This window comes from Staurois parvus, unplaced genomic scaffold (assembly GCF_062004578.1).
Source record: "Staurois parvus isolate SC_StPar_1 unplaced genomic scaffold, SC_StPar_1.0 ptg000025l, whole genome shotgun sequence".
Classification (NCBI taxonomy): domain Eukaryota; kingdom Metazoa; phylum Chordata; class Amphibia; order Anura; family Ranidae; genus Staurois; species Staurois parvus.
The window spans coordinates 2,598,205-2,612,864 of NW_028317821.1; the positions used below are offsets into that span (position 1 = coordinate 2,598,205).

General features: G+C 40.3%; 1 protein-coding gene across 1 annotated transcript in view; it reads right to left on the bottom strand.

The window, feature by feature from the left end:
- Positions 1–570: 570 nt before the first annotated feature.
- The window catches only part of LOC149471175 (cadherin-related family member 2-like), a 133,314-nt gene continuing 119,224 nt past the window's right edge, over positions 571–14,660 (bottom strand). The window contains exon 31 of the mRNA XM_089693690.1: positions 571–2,256. Coding sequence (XP_089549816.1) covers positions 2,146–2,256 — 111 coding nt within the window. The 3' untranslated portion in view covers positions 571–2,145. The remainder of the gene's footprint in view (positions 2,257–14,660) is intronic.

Consider the following 14,660-nt stretch of genomic DNA (forward strand, 5'->3'; position numbering starts at 1 on the left):
GTTAAGTCTAAAATGGTTGCAGGTTAAATGGACATAATAACATAGCACCAGATGCAAGCAGGGAAGAATCAAAGGTGGGTTCATTTGTATACAGGTATAAAAGAAATTGTAGCTGTGGGATGGGTGGGAAAGTTTAAGAGAAATGTGGTGCTATGCTTTAATGGACCTTCTTTAATAAGGAGGTTTATTTCACTTTAGTCCATGTGCTACTACTGCATATATTACAAGTATAATTGCCTACATGCTTCATGCTTGTAGTCAACAGGCAGATTCAGAAACAGGGTAGGCCTAAGGTCAGGGTGGGCAATGAACAAGTGTAGTCAAATACACTCTGAAGTCGGTAATCAGTAGGGTAGGAATGCAAGACTGCAGGAGCTAACATAGACTGGAGCACTGAGCTAGAAATTTAACCTAAAAAATATATATGGTATTTGAACTGCATTAATGGTTAGGACATGAAATAAGATCTAGTTGCATGTTATACCTTTGGGTGGACAAATAGCTCAGAGTAGTGTGCCTTCATTTAATGTGTATCAACAGAAAACTGTTCATAACCTTATCTCTCACACATAGATAATAATTCTTTATTGTTAATATATTAATGACATATGGCCTTAGAGAGGCTGTGAAATAGACATGATGAAGACCTTGCAGTTAATAGCAAATGGCTCTCTAGTGTGTGTATTTATTTTTATATTTCTTTACAGCTTACTTTATCTGGCAGTATATACATTTCAAATTACACAAATTTAACACATTTATATTTTTAGTAACATGATGGAAAATTTAAATAAATCCTTAAAGCAAACCTGTCAGTAAAAAAATATAAACTAATCCCACTCCACTTTTGTGCAGAAGGCATTCTCTAGTACTTAAATTCACACTTAGGGGTCTATTTATAAATGTTTTCATCTGGGATTCACACGTTTCCAAATAATAATTATTATACATGATTCATATACAGCCAACAGTCCACGCAGCACTTTACACAATAAAGTGAGATGGTACAGGTCATTACAGGATGATTAGAAGTGTTCTGTTAGTCCATCCTGCTCAGATGCTCACACACTGTAGTTAACAGGAGACATTTTATTAGGTGCTTCTAGCTGCCATTATACATGTGTCTGCCTAGAACTACAACCAAAGAGAGGCAATAACACAGTTGTACCAGTATCTAAGTAGTGAGACCCCTAGAGGCCATACACAGCATATAACATATTGCTACAAGAAGAACCCTGCTTTTGTAGCTTACAATCTAAAAGGGAGGGGGAGGTGGTACAAAAGGTAATGGTCGTGAAAGAAGAGCTGATAGAGGTGGTTAATGTACCGTTTTCATGTGGAGGTGGGGTAGACTTCTCTCAATAATGAGTTTTCTGGGTTCACCCTAAAGGTGGATAGAGTAGGAGATAACCAGACAGATTGGGGTAGGGAGTCTTGGGGGATGGGAGAGGTTCTGGATAAGTCCTCGAGGCAAGCACTGTGGGGTGGGGTGGGGGGAGAGGTGACCAGAGAGCTAAGGAGAAGGACAAGCAGAATGAACAATTTGTGACACATGTTGAGATAAGATTGGTGATGTAGCTGGTGGCAGTGTTGTGGATAGCTTTGTATGTTGTAGTTAGTATTTTCAATTCTATACATTGAGCTAATGGAAGCCAGTGGAGGGATTGGTAGAGTGGGGCATCAGCCACAGATTGGTTAGTAAAGTGAATGAGTCTAGCAGCTGCATTCATGATGGACTGGAGAGGACATAGCCTGTGTGGAGATAGGCCAGTGAGAAAAGTGTTGCAGTGGTCAAGGTGGGAGATAACCAAAATAATCCAATTAGAAAAATATGTGCATTTTGGGTGACAGTTATGTGACTCCTGTGTGAAAACATTTATAGACCCCTGAGTATCACCACTTCAAACTCCAATTCACTGCCTGGTCTAAAATCTCAGTAATTGGAGGTATATGACAAACTAGCTGCTCTCCCATAACGCATTGCTCAAGGCTTCTCCCACATGTGACTTTTCAGGGTGGCGGTGGCATGGATCAGGGAACTGGGCAATCCTGCTAAGGGTAGATTATGCACAGAGTCTGCCTAGTTTACAGTAGTGGGTGGAGAGGTAAATTAACAGATTTGCTTCAATGTCTTATTATGACAAGTTACAGGTCAGTTGTGTCCAAAGCTGTATTATTATATGACAGTTTTTGTCTCTCATTAAGAGCAGCTGCCAAAGGTTCTTCCCCATCTTTAGAAGTGGAAGGAGCAAAATTCTGCAGAAAAAGAAAAAAAAGGCAGCATAAGACCATCATAGACACTGCATACATTGCTAAATGTAATAACTGAGCCTTATTAAAATGTAAGATTTATATCTAGCAACTTTAAAGACCCATTCTCCTTTTGCTATTCTGGTGCACGTTGTGTCATGCATTAAAGTGTTAAGGGTGTTAAGGCAGCCTATTGATTTTGAATAGGCTTCCAATGCACCAGAAAAGACAATAAATTGATCATTCCACTTTTCTTCTGATGCAGTGTACCAACACCGAGGAGACTTACTAAAACTGGAGTGTGCAAAATTTGGTGCAGCTCTGCACAGAAACCAATCTTTATTCTCAAAGTTTTATTAAGCAAGCTGATGTTAGAAGCTGAATGGCTGCCAGATTCAAAGTACTCCAGATTTAGTAAATTCCCCCAATGTGTTTCTGTGCGTTGTGGTGCACTCCAATGCATGTGGCTTGGAGTTGCATTGCCTTAGGACCTGTTCTATAAAACACACAGAGGGCAGCTCAGCCCCATCCACGCTCCCTACTCCATTGCACAGAGTGGGTAAGTATAACACATTTGTTATTAAAAAAAAAAACATCTGAACCTCTAGTATCACTTTAAAATTCAGAGGTTGGCTTTATGTATTGCAATAACATTTTCAGAAAATAGTGTAGTATAAAGAAATATATCATAATTTTCTGAATGATTATATTTTGAACACACTAAAGGAAAAATATTAGGTTTTTTAAAAATTTTGAAGATATACCTGTTAAATAGAAGGACAGCACAGTGTATGTAGTCATAATGGGCATTGGGTCTAAAGTATGCAATATACAGCACAGCCTACTGGGTATGGGGCATTTTCTATTTTTGTTTCTATTTATTTCCATTTCAGACTCTGGAGTAAGACTAGCCATAGATGTCTTGTTTCTTGTTTCGATCAGCCAGTCGACTGATCAAAAAAAAACAAATGGATTCCCCCATTCCCACAAACAAGGTGAATGGAGGAGTCCTCTCCAGTACTCCAGTGTTCTGACAGTGGGACTGTCAGAATACACGTTGAGGGGGAATGGCCAAATATGGATCTAAATTCAGCTAGTCCCTGCTGAAATGGTTGAAGCTCGATCTATCTATGGTCAGCTTAAGAAAGAATTACTTGACTGATCTTGTATCAGTGGCCACAGTCACACCTACTGCTTAACGGTGTTAATATGCACCACTTTTATTTCAGTTATATTAGCCAATTATCACACTGTACTCACTTTCATAATTGTCAGTATCATATTTTATAGGCTATGCATTCTTGAAAGAGCTTGAAAAAGGTGGTTTCATGTGTTGCGCATACTACAGAAACAATTAAAAGTGGAACAGCAGGACTGCAGCAATTTGAGATCTGCCAAGGAGGGAAACATTTGAAAATCCACAGCCTGAAGAAGTCTAAAGTTGTGCCCCTTTTAAGGGATCACCTGAGTTGCCAACCATCTATATTTTCACAGACAGTTTATAAAAAAAAACCTTACTTCTATACGTAAAAGTCCATGGAGATAAGAAACTGTCCATTTCTTTGTGTGACAGAGCCTGAGGTCTCCAGACTCTGTGAACGCTACAAAAGGACGAAGACTGTATCTATTCTGCCTCCCATCCTGCTCCTATCACCTGTGACTGTCACATTGGTCTGACCACCAGCGTGCAATATTCTATCATCTGTGCCCACCCACAGTCCACCCCCTGCATGCAACAGGCATGCAAATGTCTGTGAAAGGGGCTGCATTGGCAACTGTTAGAAACAGTGCACAGCTCTAGATCATAGCTGTTTCCTGCTGCTGCCCGAGCTTCTGGAAGATTAGGGGGGCTATAATTGGTAAGTGAGCATTCTGTACATTGAACACCCCCCCTCTCCCTCCCCCCACACACAATTATCTATTCCTCCCTTATCTATCTCCTACCTTCTTTCTCTCCATCCTTATTCCCTCTCTCCTTTTATCAACATTTTTTTTTAAATGGTACTTTGTCCTGATGTTTATGTGTGTCTTTGAGACTGTCACTTTTGGCTCAGTGATTAAGAGTATTTTGTGGGTACAAGGACTGTGGTAGACTGTGTGTGCAGTGTATACAGTGATTAAGCTAAGGTCCTGGTTAATCATTCCCCTTTTAAGCCATGCCCACTGTTAGGTGCAATCTGACCATGACCACCACTTGCCACGTTGTAGTACGTGCTGCAGATTTGTTTATTTACTTCCTCCCAAGGTTCCCCAGGTATTTCGCAATCCTAGTTGTGCTCACATTTTGTCACACTGTATTGACATTTAATTGTAAAGCCTGACAGAATAACTGTTGGGTATTGTTAATGTTTACATATTGTTTAACTGCTTTCCCACTGCCCTATAGCAGATATACTGCTACAGGGGGGGCAGGGGTGCGCAAAATCACATGTATAAAATCACATATATATATGTGATTTTGCATTTCCAGGTAGGGGGCATGTGCGAGTTGCATTTGCGGCCGCAGCTGTACATCACCGGGTTCTGGCCAGTAATTACCGCCGGCGCTGGTAATTACTGAGCATCTCCGACAGGGAGGAGGACTGTTTTGTCTACTAACAGTTCTCCTCCCTGTCAGCTCGGGCACACTGCTCTGGATGGCTGTGCACCGCAAGCGCCTGGTGATTACCGATCATCTCCGACAGGGAGGAGGACTGTTTTGTTTACTAACAGTTCTCCTCCCTGTCAGCTCGGGCACACTGCTCTGGATGGCTGTGCACAGCACAGCCATTCAGAGCAGTGTGATTACAGTGAAGCACACAGACACTCCCTGCATACAGTTAACCCTTTGATTCCCCCTCATGTTAACCCCTTCCTGCCCAGTGCCATTAATACAGTGTCAGTGCTTTTTTTTTAGCACTGATCACTGTATTGGTGTCACTGGGGATGTCAGTGACACCAAGTCAGTTCCCCCCAGTGTCAGAATGTCCACCGAAGTCTCGCAGTCCCGCTATAAGTCGCTTGTTGCGACTAGTAGAAAAAAAGTTTCCAGTATCTATACCGCCATTTGTAGATGCTATTACTGTCATGTAAGCCGATTAATTACACGTTTTGGGATTTTTGTTAGCAAAGACATGTAGCAGAATACATTTTGGCCTAAATTTATGATGAAATTTGTTTTTTTTTGTTTTTTTTTTACTGGACATGTTTCATAGCAAAAAATCGAAAAAACATTTTTTCTCAAAATTGTCGGTCTTTTTTTTTTATAGAGCAAATAATAAAAACCACACAGGCAATCAAATACCACCAAAATGAAAGCTCAATTCGTAGGAAAAAAAGGACGTACATTTCATTTGGGTGCAGCGTTGCATGACCACACAATTGTCAGTTAAAGTAACACAGCGCCGTAATGAAAAAAATGGCCTGGTCAGGAAAGGGGGTAAATCATCAGGAGGCCAAGTGGTTAAATATAATTTCTTAGTTTCTGTCATGTTTCAGGTTGTCTGTTAAAAAAAAAGTATCCTGTCAGTAAATTTGACACGTAAAAAACGTGGGGGGTTGGCAAAACTGGGGAGCACTTTCAAAACAGAAAAGTGGTACCTGCTCTACAGCAACTTAGTGTGGCAGATTTACTGGTATTTGGTAAACCTTTATGTATCCCAGGAGGTTTAATAGAGCTACTGGGACACCAAGATATAACCCTATCCATACTGAGGATCTCCCCTTTATTTTGAGGAGACACTTAATGTTTATGGTCTTTCAAGAACCTTGACAGTTTATCAGTCTGATGATTTTCCTTTCACTGTCCAATCACAGGCTGGGGAAGGACAAGACCTGTAAGTGTTACTTAACTGCAGCAGGGAAAAAATAGGTCTCCTGCCCTGCTAGACAGGTCTGTGCTATGTGACAGAGCTGTGTAAATTTAGAACTGGATGGGCAGAACTACAAATCATTTGGCAGGTAACAGATCCCTAATATTTAAGTAATCTGTGCATTTAGCTATTCTGGAGTTCAGTTTTAAATGGAATGGTCAAGGGAATATATAAGTCATGTTACAGAATCTGAGCGTATCCAGTGGCTGCCCAGTCTCTACCTGTGAAGCATCCTCTGTTAGAAACAGACAAAGCTCTTTGCAAATAGTTATTTTGCTTCTATGAAATGTAACAGAGTCTGCCTGGACTACAGTAAAACCTGTCAAGTCTACAAGCCTGCACTTGTGTGGGTGTATGCTGTTACTTGTCATTTCCTTCTGTGAGCCTATTACATTTCCTTTAGACTACTAACAATGTTACTAATTATTATACCTGAATTGTGTTGGATTTATGCTCCATGCTGGTAGCGTTAGTTGTGTAAAGTCATGTTAAAAACGCAAGTTTTTCAGCATTTTAGCATTTTTGAATTAGCATTTATCTGCATTTTGCCCCATTTGTGGTTTTAGCGTTTTTTTCCACACACACAAATTTTTGCTCAAAAACTGCAGTTTTTCCGTGTTTTACCACGTTTTGCCACATTTTACCGCATTTTTCAGCATTGGAGCATTTTTACAGCTAAAAAAACTCCTCTAGAAACCCACTAGTTCTGGGTTTTTTTCCAGCCAAAAAATTCCCCTGCCAAAAACGCCGATTACAGTCTATGTGTGCATGGACACATAGGATAACATGCTGGGGAGTTTACTGGCTATAGAAAAAAACTCCAAAAGCCAAAAACAGCATCTGTAAAAATGTCCAGTGTGCATGAGGACTTATTCTTTTTATTTATTTTATAAACCTGAATATGTTCATCTTAATGTAAACAGCCCTATCAATGTGTGTGTAACAACAGCATTTGTTTTGTAAATGAAGATGAGGTTTATTATTATATACTGTAAATAGCACTCGTTCTTCCTGCTAGGTGCTGTGGCACATTGAATCTCTCCTATTCAGTATGGCCTGTGGCCCCTAGCAGGCTTTTCTATTAGGGCTGAAGCCCACTTTTGCAGTGCGGTGTTTTGCAGTAACACATGTTACATACATTACCACAGTATGTTGGAATGGGAACAATTTTCACTTGCATTCTAATGAACTAAAATATTATAGCTCCGACACGAATGCATTGCAGCATACTATAACACATGGTAACACATATCCAAGCATTGTGGTATACTGTATCAGGTCTGTTCTTGTAGGCTGGCAGTCCGTTCAGTATGATCCCATCTGGGGGGGCCACTCTCCCTGTACATAGGGGTACCTTTGGTGTGCTCATCATTGCCCTGGACCAGGCGGTGACCACGTTCATGTGAGAACCAAACACTATGATGGTTCCCCGACCTAAAGATGAGGCGTTTCACTGTGTGCAATAATAAAAGTACAAAGTTCCTCTGAAAAGTGCTGTCCCATTAGGGTTGCCAGCTCATCCCTTTAAAATCGAACACACATTAGTTACACAGATTCTGTGGTTAGTTAAGGTGGTAATTAAACTCACTTAGTGTATTATCTTCATTAAATTAGCCTCAGAACCTGTGTAATTAATATGTGTTTGGTTTTAAAGGGATGAGGTGGCAACCCTATGTCCCATGTCACTACACACCTTAGCTTGATGTATGTTGCATTTAGGAGGGACACTGCTGCGCCCATGCCCTCTCCACCAGTCCAGTGACAGGGTGAGGTCCTGCTATGCACCTAGCGTGGACTCCATGCGTATCCTTGTTAACGCTTACACTCCCATACCATGCAGCCAGACCATAGGGTCTTCCTAACGCAGGTTCGGTTCTGGTTGCTACAGAAATCCTAATATTATATAAAACCACTTCCTAAATGAATATAAATGTATATTAATTCGACTCCCCAAAGCACCATCAACAACTTCACCCGTGAAGATGTATAAATATTAATAAACAGAAAATGCTATTAAATAGTTGAATCCTCAAAAATACTCTAAAAGTGCAGTCCAATCCCTAAAGAGTCCACAAAATAAACCATAGCCTTCTTGTGTGATCACGGTGACAAATTTGTGTCCAAAAAAATATATAATCCTTCCACTGATTTCCACGGTAATGCTCCCTCAAAGAAAAAGAAACATCACATAGTGCATTAACTTTTAAACTACATATGAATAAGTGACATCACTCAAGTGAATAACCCATCAAAATTATTAACAGTGTAGATGGTGAAAAAAGTGAAAAAAAACTGTGAAGCAAACAGTGAAGCAACACTGTATGTGTGAATCACTCTTCACTGCTCTTACACAAACCAACACTGTGACACTTCTATTTATAGTAAGGAGTGAATACCCTTACCAACAATCCAAAACAATGACGCTTTTAATATAATTCAATAGCTGGTGGGAAACGGCCCTCCTGTAGATCTCCACAAGGCTTACGCTGTCTTCCCGGCACTACATGGGTCTATCAGCCATAATACTCCATAAATCCCCATACATCTTGCTCCATATAGATGTAAATATATGAGGGACAGAAATAGTGTGATACCGCCAAGATAGATAGATGCAAATAAACTTTAATCAGAATGCTCACATTATAAAACCTTTAAAACCACTTTAAATACTATAAAGTAGCCTTGCTGCCATCTAGGAAATGTCCAGGGACTAACAGGTGATCCTTTCCCTTTTCCAAAATGGCCATCGGTCAACTTTCGGTTCCCGTGTGCGTCTTGACGTCACTTCCCTTGACGCGTTTCGTCATCGACTTAATCCCTTATGATTATGGTATTTAAAGCGGTTTCAAAGGTTTTAATTTATTAAAACACTGTTAATAATTTTGATGGGTTATTCACTTGAGTGATGTCACTTATTCATATGTAGTTTAAAAGATAATGCACTATGTGATGTTTCTTTTTCTTTGAGGGAGTATTACCGTGGAAATCAGTGGAAGGATTATATATTTTTTTGGACACTAATTTGTCACCGTGATCACACAAGAAGGCTATGGTTTATTTTGTGGACTCTTTAGGGATTGGACTGCACTTTTAGAGTAGTTTTGAGGATTCAACTATTTAATAGCATTTTATGTTTATTAATAATGCTACAGAAATCTGATTATGGGGGGGGGGGGACCCTCCATCATGCTGGGTACTACGCTTCTTGACTGGCAACAATGTATCTTGCACTAGTTTGGTTACCCATAGCAACTGCATTGCACCATCTGCTTGTCTTGCCCAGTAGACCTTTTGTAGTAGCTTTGCTTCATACCTCACATGTGCTTAATGGACCATTGTCCTTCCATAAGCCAGAAACCATCATGCACTCCTTTAGAGTAACTTCAGACCAGGCTTGAAACAGTTACCAGTTTTACTGGAGATTCAACAACACAGTTCAACAGCACAACACATGAAACAGAGTCCAGCTCTAACTAACTAATGCAGGCTGTCCCGGCTCATATCTTTCCAGAAAGCATATTCAGCAAGAGTCCAATGCTGTAAGGTTCCTAGTCCAGGGAGAATCCCAGCAGGGTGGCCCAGAAGAGAGCCATGTGCTCCAGTAGGACTACATACTGTAGCAGATCTTCCTCTGTAAATCCCATGTGGAAGAGAGAGCATGCTGAGCCCTTCCCTTGTATTTTTGGGGGCAGGACTCAGAAAGCCTCGAAAATGGACCTAGACACAGTTAACCCCTTCCCATCCTGGGCAGCCTGTAATGGTTTGAATAGCTACAAAGTACAATGACTACAACAGAAGAAATACATTAAATGATACCCCACAAGCATCTGCTTACACGCACATGCAAAACTCAAAAACTACTCTAAAAGTGCAGTCTAATCCCTAAAGAGTCCACAAAGAGTTCACAAAATTAACACAACATATAAAAATGGACAGGTCTGAATGAGCCTATAGTAATCATATAGCAATTAACATATGGAATGCCACTAGAGAGAGGACCTGACTGTCTATATAAGGAACACCATCATTAAAATATGAAAGAGCGAGTAAAAGAAAAATATGGAAAATTTCTTTAAAAAATTACTCTAAACATCAATTCACACTATACAGTCATAAAAACACGGACTTTAGGTGTATTCTTTTTTTAGGCCGCTATTGAAGCATCCTGGTTTTCTATAACACCTCAGCAGTGCCACAGGCTGATAGCTTCCATGCCACACTGCATTGAGGCAGTAATTGCTGCAAAAGGGGGCAAACCAAGTACTGAGTACATATGCATGCTTATACTTTTCAGAGGTCCGATATTGTTCTATGTACAATCCTTCTTTTATTGATTGCATGTAATATTAACATTTTCTGTGATTATGGATTTGGGGTTTTCATGAGCTGTAAGCCACAATCATCATAATTATGACAACTTGAACTATCTTGCTTTGCATGTAATGAGTCTATCTCATATATTAGTTTCACCTTTTAAGTTGCATTACTGAAATAAATGAACTTTTGCACGATATTCTAATTTTTCGAGTTTCACCTGTACGTTTCTAATGCATGTTTAACCATATGTTGCTGCTTTTGCGGATTTCTAATGTTGCAAAACACAATCAAACTATAGCAAAATGCAATGAAACATGGTAAAAGAGATATCAGAGATGAGAGCTAAAACATGGGAGTTTGTTTATAAATGTTTATAAAAAACTATGAGGTCTATTTGTACATTTGTTCACACAACTTTCACCTAGGATTTATGCATTTTTCCAAATCCAATTAGACACATGTATGAATCTAGGGTGAAAGCTGTGTGAAAAAATGTACAAATAGACCTCATAGTTTTTTTTATAGCACCAGAGCATAAATACAGCCAAAAGAATAGCTGCACATACTGTATGTGAAAATTCCAGGGCTGGAACAGGCAGATGCCATGGCAGTGTTCCATAATTCAGACCTTTCATTCTCTAACAAACATACTGATATGAGTTTGCAAGTGAGATCTGTGTTAGGCTGGCTTGTAGTGAATAGTGGAGTAAAAAAAAAAAAAGTACTTGTCTTGAAGCGATATCAAACCCAAAAGCAAACATTTATTATATTGCAGCTTACCATTTCTTAGGTGTGATGGCTGCATTAGTTTTCAGGTGTAGGCTTTCTCTCTTTTATTTTCACCTTTGATGTAGTCAGTAAGTTTTTCAGAAGAACAAGCTCTCCTGCAGATGTAGCAGTCAGTTACTACTGACAGAAAGGGATTCTTACAATGGCCAAATTTAATGTATTTATGTAAAATCTTTATCTCAAAAAGAAAAACTGTTTGCTGTAACTGCTTATAAAATGTTAGTTGGAGTTCAGCTTCAATTTATTTTGTGTATTTAAATTTGCAAAGTACATTTAACACTACCCTCTCCCACTCAAGAGTGACAATGCTGCTGTGCCCCCTGTGCGCCTTCCTCCAGAGTGGGGGGAGGGGCACTCTAATACATTAGGTGTGCTACTGGCCAGATCACTAGGTGAAAACAAAGGGAAAAAGCCTAAAAAAGAATAGTCGACCAAAGAAGTTGAGTGCACATGCTCAGCGTCATATCCAGAGGTCGTCTTTGAGAAATAGACATATGAGTGCTGCCAGCATTGCTGCAGAGGTTGAAGGGGTCAGCCTGTCAGTGCTCAAACCATATTCCGCACACTGCATCAAATTGGTCTGCATGGCTGTCATCCCAGAAGTTAGCCTCTTCTAAAGATGGTGCACAAGAAAGCCCGCAAATAGTTTGCTGAAGGCAAGCAGATTAAGGACATGGATTACTGGAACCATGTCCTGTGGTCTGATGACACCAAGATAAACGTATTTGGTTCAGATGGTGTCAAACATGTGTGGCAGCATCCAGGTGAGGAGTACAAAGGCAAGTGTGTCTTGCCTACAGTCAAGCATGGTGGTGGGAGTGTCATGGTCTGGGGCTGCATGAGTGCTGAGGAACTACAGTTCATTGAGGGAACCATGAATTCCAACATGTACTGTGACATACTGAAGCAGAGCATGATCCCTTCCCTTCGGAGACTGGGCCGCAGGGCAGTATTCCAACATGATAACGACCCCAAACACACCTCCAAGATGACCACTGCTTTGCTAAAGAAGCTGAGGGTAAAGGTGATGGACTGGCCAAGCATGTCTCCAGACCTAAACCCTATTGAGCATCTGTGGGGCATCCTCAAACGGAAGGTGGAGGAGCGCAAGGTCTCTAACATCCACCAGCTTCGTGATGTCATCATGGAGGAGTGGAAGAGGACTCCAGTGGCAACCTGTGAAGCTCTGGTGAATTCCATGCCCAAGAGGGTTAAGGCAGTGCTGGAACATAATGGTGGCCACACAAAATATTGACACTTTGGGACCAATTTGGACATTTTCACATAGGGGTGTACTCACTTTTGTTGCCATCGGTTTAAACATTAATGGCTGTGTGTTGAGTGATTTTGAGGGGACAACAAATTTGCACTGTTATACAAGCTGTACACTTACTACTTTACATTGTTGCAAAGTGTCATTTCTTCAGTGTTGCCACATGAAAAGGTATAATAAAATATTTACAAAAATGTGAGGGGTGTACTCACCTCTGAGGAATACTGTATTTGATTTTGGGTTTATTACCGATTTTAGCTGGCAATAGACAGGTACTTTTTTTTTTTCATTCAGCCGTCGGAGTTAATGGAAAAAAAAAAACTAAACAAACAGGTTACTGAATCCACACAAACTGAGGTCCTCTTCTGGAACATTGTATTCTGAAAGCAGCTCCAGCTTTTTTCAGAATACACAAATCTGCAGCTGAAGCTCCTGATCAGGAAAAGCTTTCCAACATTCTCCTTCGACAGAAGTTGATCAAATAATCGACTCCTGTCAAGCATGAACAGCCACACTGGACACATACAGGATACACGTGGGTGGGTAAAAAGTCCTGGCCAGTTGTAACAGCCAGCAATTGTTGAAAAGCCCATAGAACTTTTTTTACAACATGGTCTAGAGGAGGACTCCAAACTGAAACTAAATGCACCAACCTCCCTCACACGTTGAACAGAGATTATAGACTAGAAGCATCTGCAATACGGTCCATAGGACTATTTTCACATATAGTATGATCTAAAGGAGAACTTAAGGCTATGGCTGTGAATGTTCATACCAATCTCCCTCACACATTTGAACAACCTATGAGATGACCTGCATGTCATGTGAAGTTATATTGTACCAGAGCTATTCATGAAGTATAAAAAAGGTGTCCCAGTATGCATGCACCACAAGCCACTTCAAGCAGAATCTGTAGATGATCTCTAAAGTTGGATCCTTCACTTTTCAATCTGCAACATAGCCACACCATATACTTATAGCCACCAGTGGTCCACCATTGTCAGCCTCAAGACAGAGATAGATAAGGGGCATGTGGAATCCTGTGCCATCCTGATCAGTTTCACCAGTGCTCCTGGCTACATCAGAGGTAAGGAACTCTTGTATTCTTATATTCGTTTCTAGCTACTGATACAAGTGGAACATATATTATTATTCCTGGTAATTAAAGTAAGGGATTGTTTGCACATCTCTTCTGCTCATAGTCAATATTAAAGTATGCGGAATCCGTCTGTACACAATTTAGAAATTCAAGGATATATGAGAATGTGAAATAATTATGCAATATTGACAGGGTGGTATGGGGTCTATGATTGCTTTTATAATTGTCTATGTGTTGCATGTACAGTACAATAAAATAGTTTTTTATCATGTATTAGTCTAGATTTTTGAGATAAGTTTTTATAGAGACCTAGTTCTATGATGGTGTGGTCTTGGGTCCATAACTATTTATTTTATTTTTTCATATTTCATGTTTATATGCTAGGGACTCCCAACCATACTAGACTTACATGATGGCCTATGCTTTGAAGCCAAGTGATTTTGGGACCTGGAGGGATTTTTTATAGGTTTTGACATTCCTGAAATTTACATAGCCCTACCAAACTGTTCAGCCAGGCTGGTACCTTGTCTTTTCTCTGCTGCAGTTAGGCATTGAAGCTAGGTTATCACCCTCTGATTAAAGGAGCTGTAGCAGTTCACCTTCTGCTTACTCCTTTCACCATGTTTCTTGTCAGCATAGTTTGGATGCTACATATGAGTGTCTGCTAGTTTTAACCCTTCAGCTATCATGCTAAAAAAAGCTCCCCCCTTCCCTGCCAGAATGTTATATTTTTAACCTTTTTCTGATGTCTTTTGGCTGGTTATCTGACATGCTAGTTTCTCTTCCACTTCAGTCTTCTCCAAACTTTGGGTGGTCTCAGCCAATGCAGATAGCGAAGCCGATTACATCAGCGCCGATCTCTGGATAGAGCACTGAGTACATAGTGCTGTGCAGAGCCCTGCTGCTCTGCAATTACAGTCTTTATTCAATTTTTTGGATTGAATCTGTGAGTCGTTCTATCCACAAGACTGAAGACATCTTGTTGCCAAGAAGAGGCACTGCAGGGGGTAGCTCTGGATTGAAGGTAAATATTGGAGATTGGGCTGCTTATTTTAAAACTCCAGAGGAACATTTTTTAAAA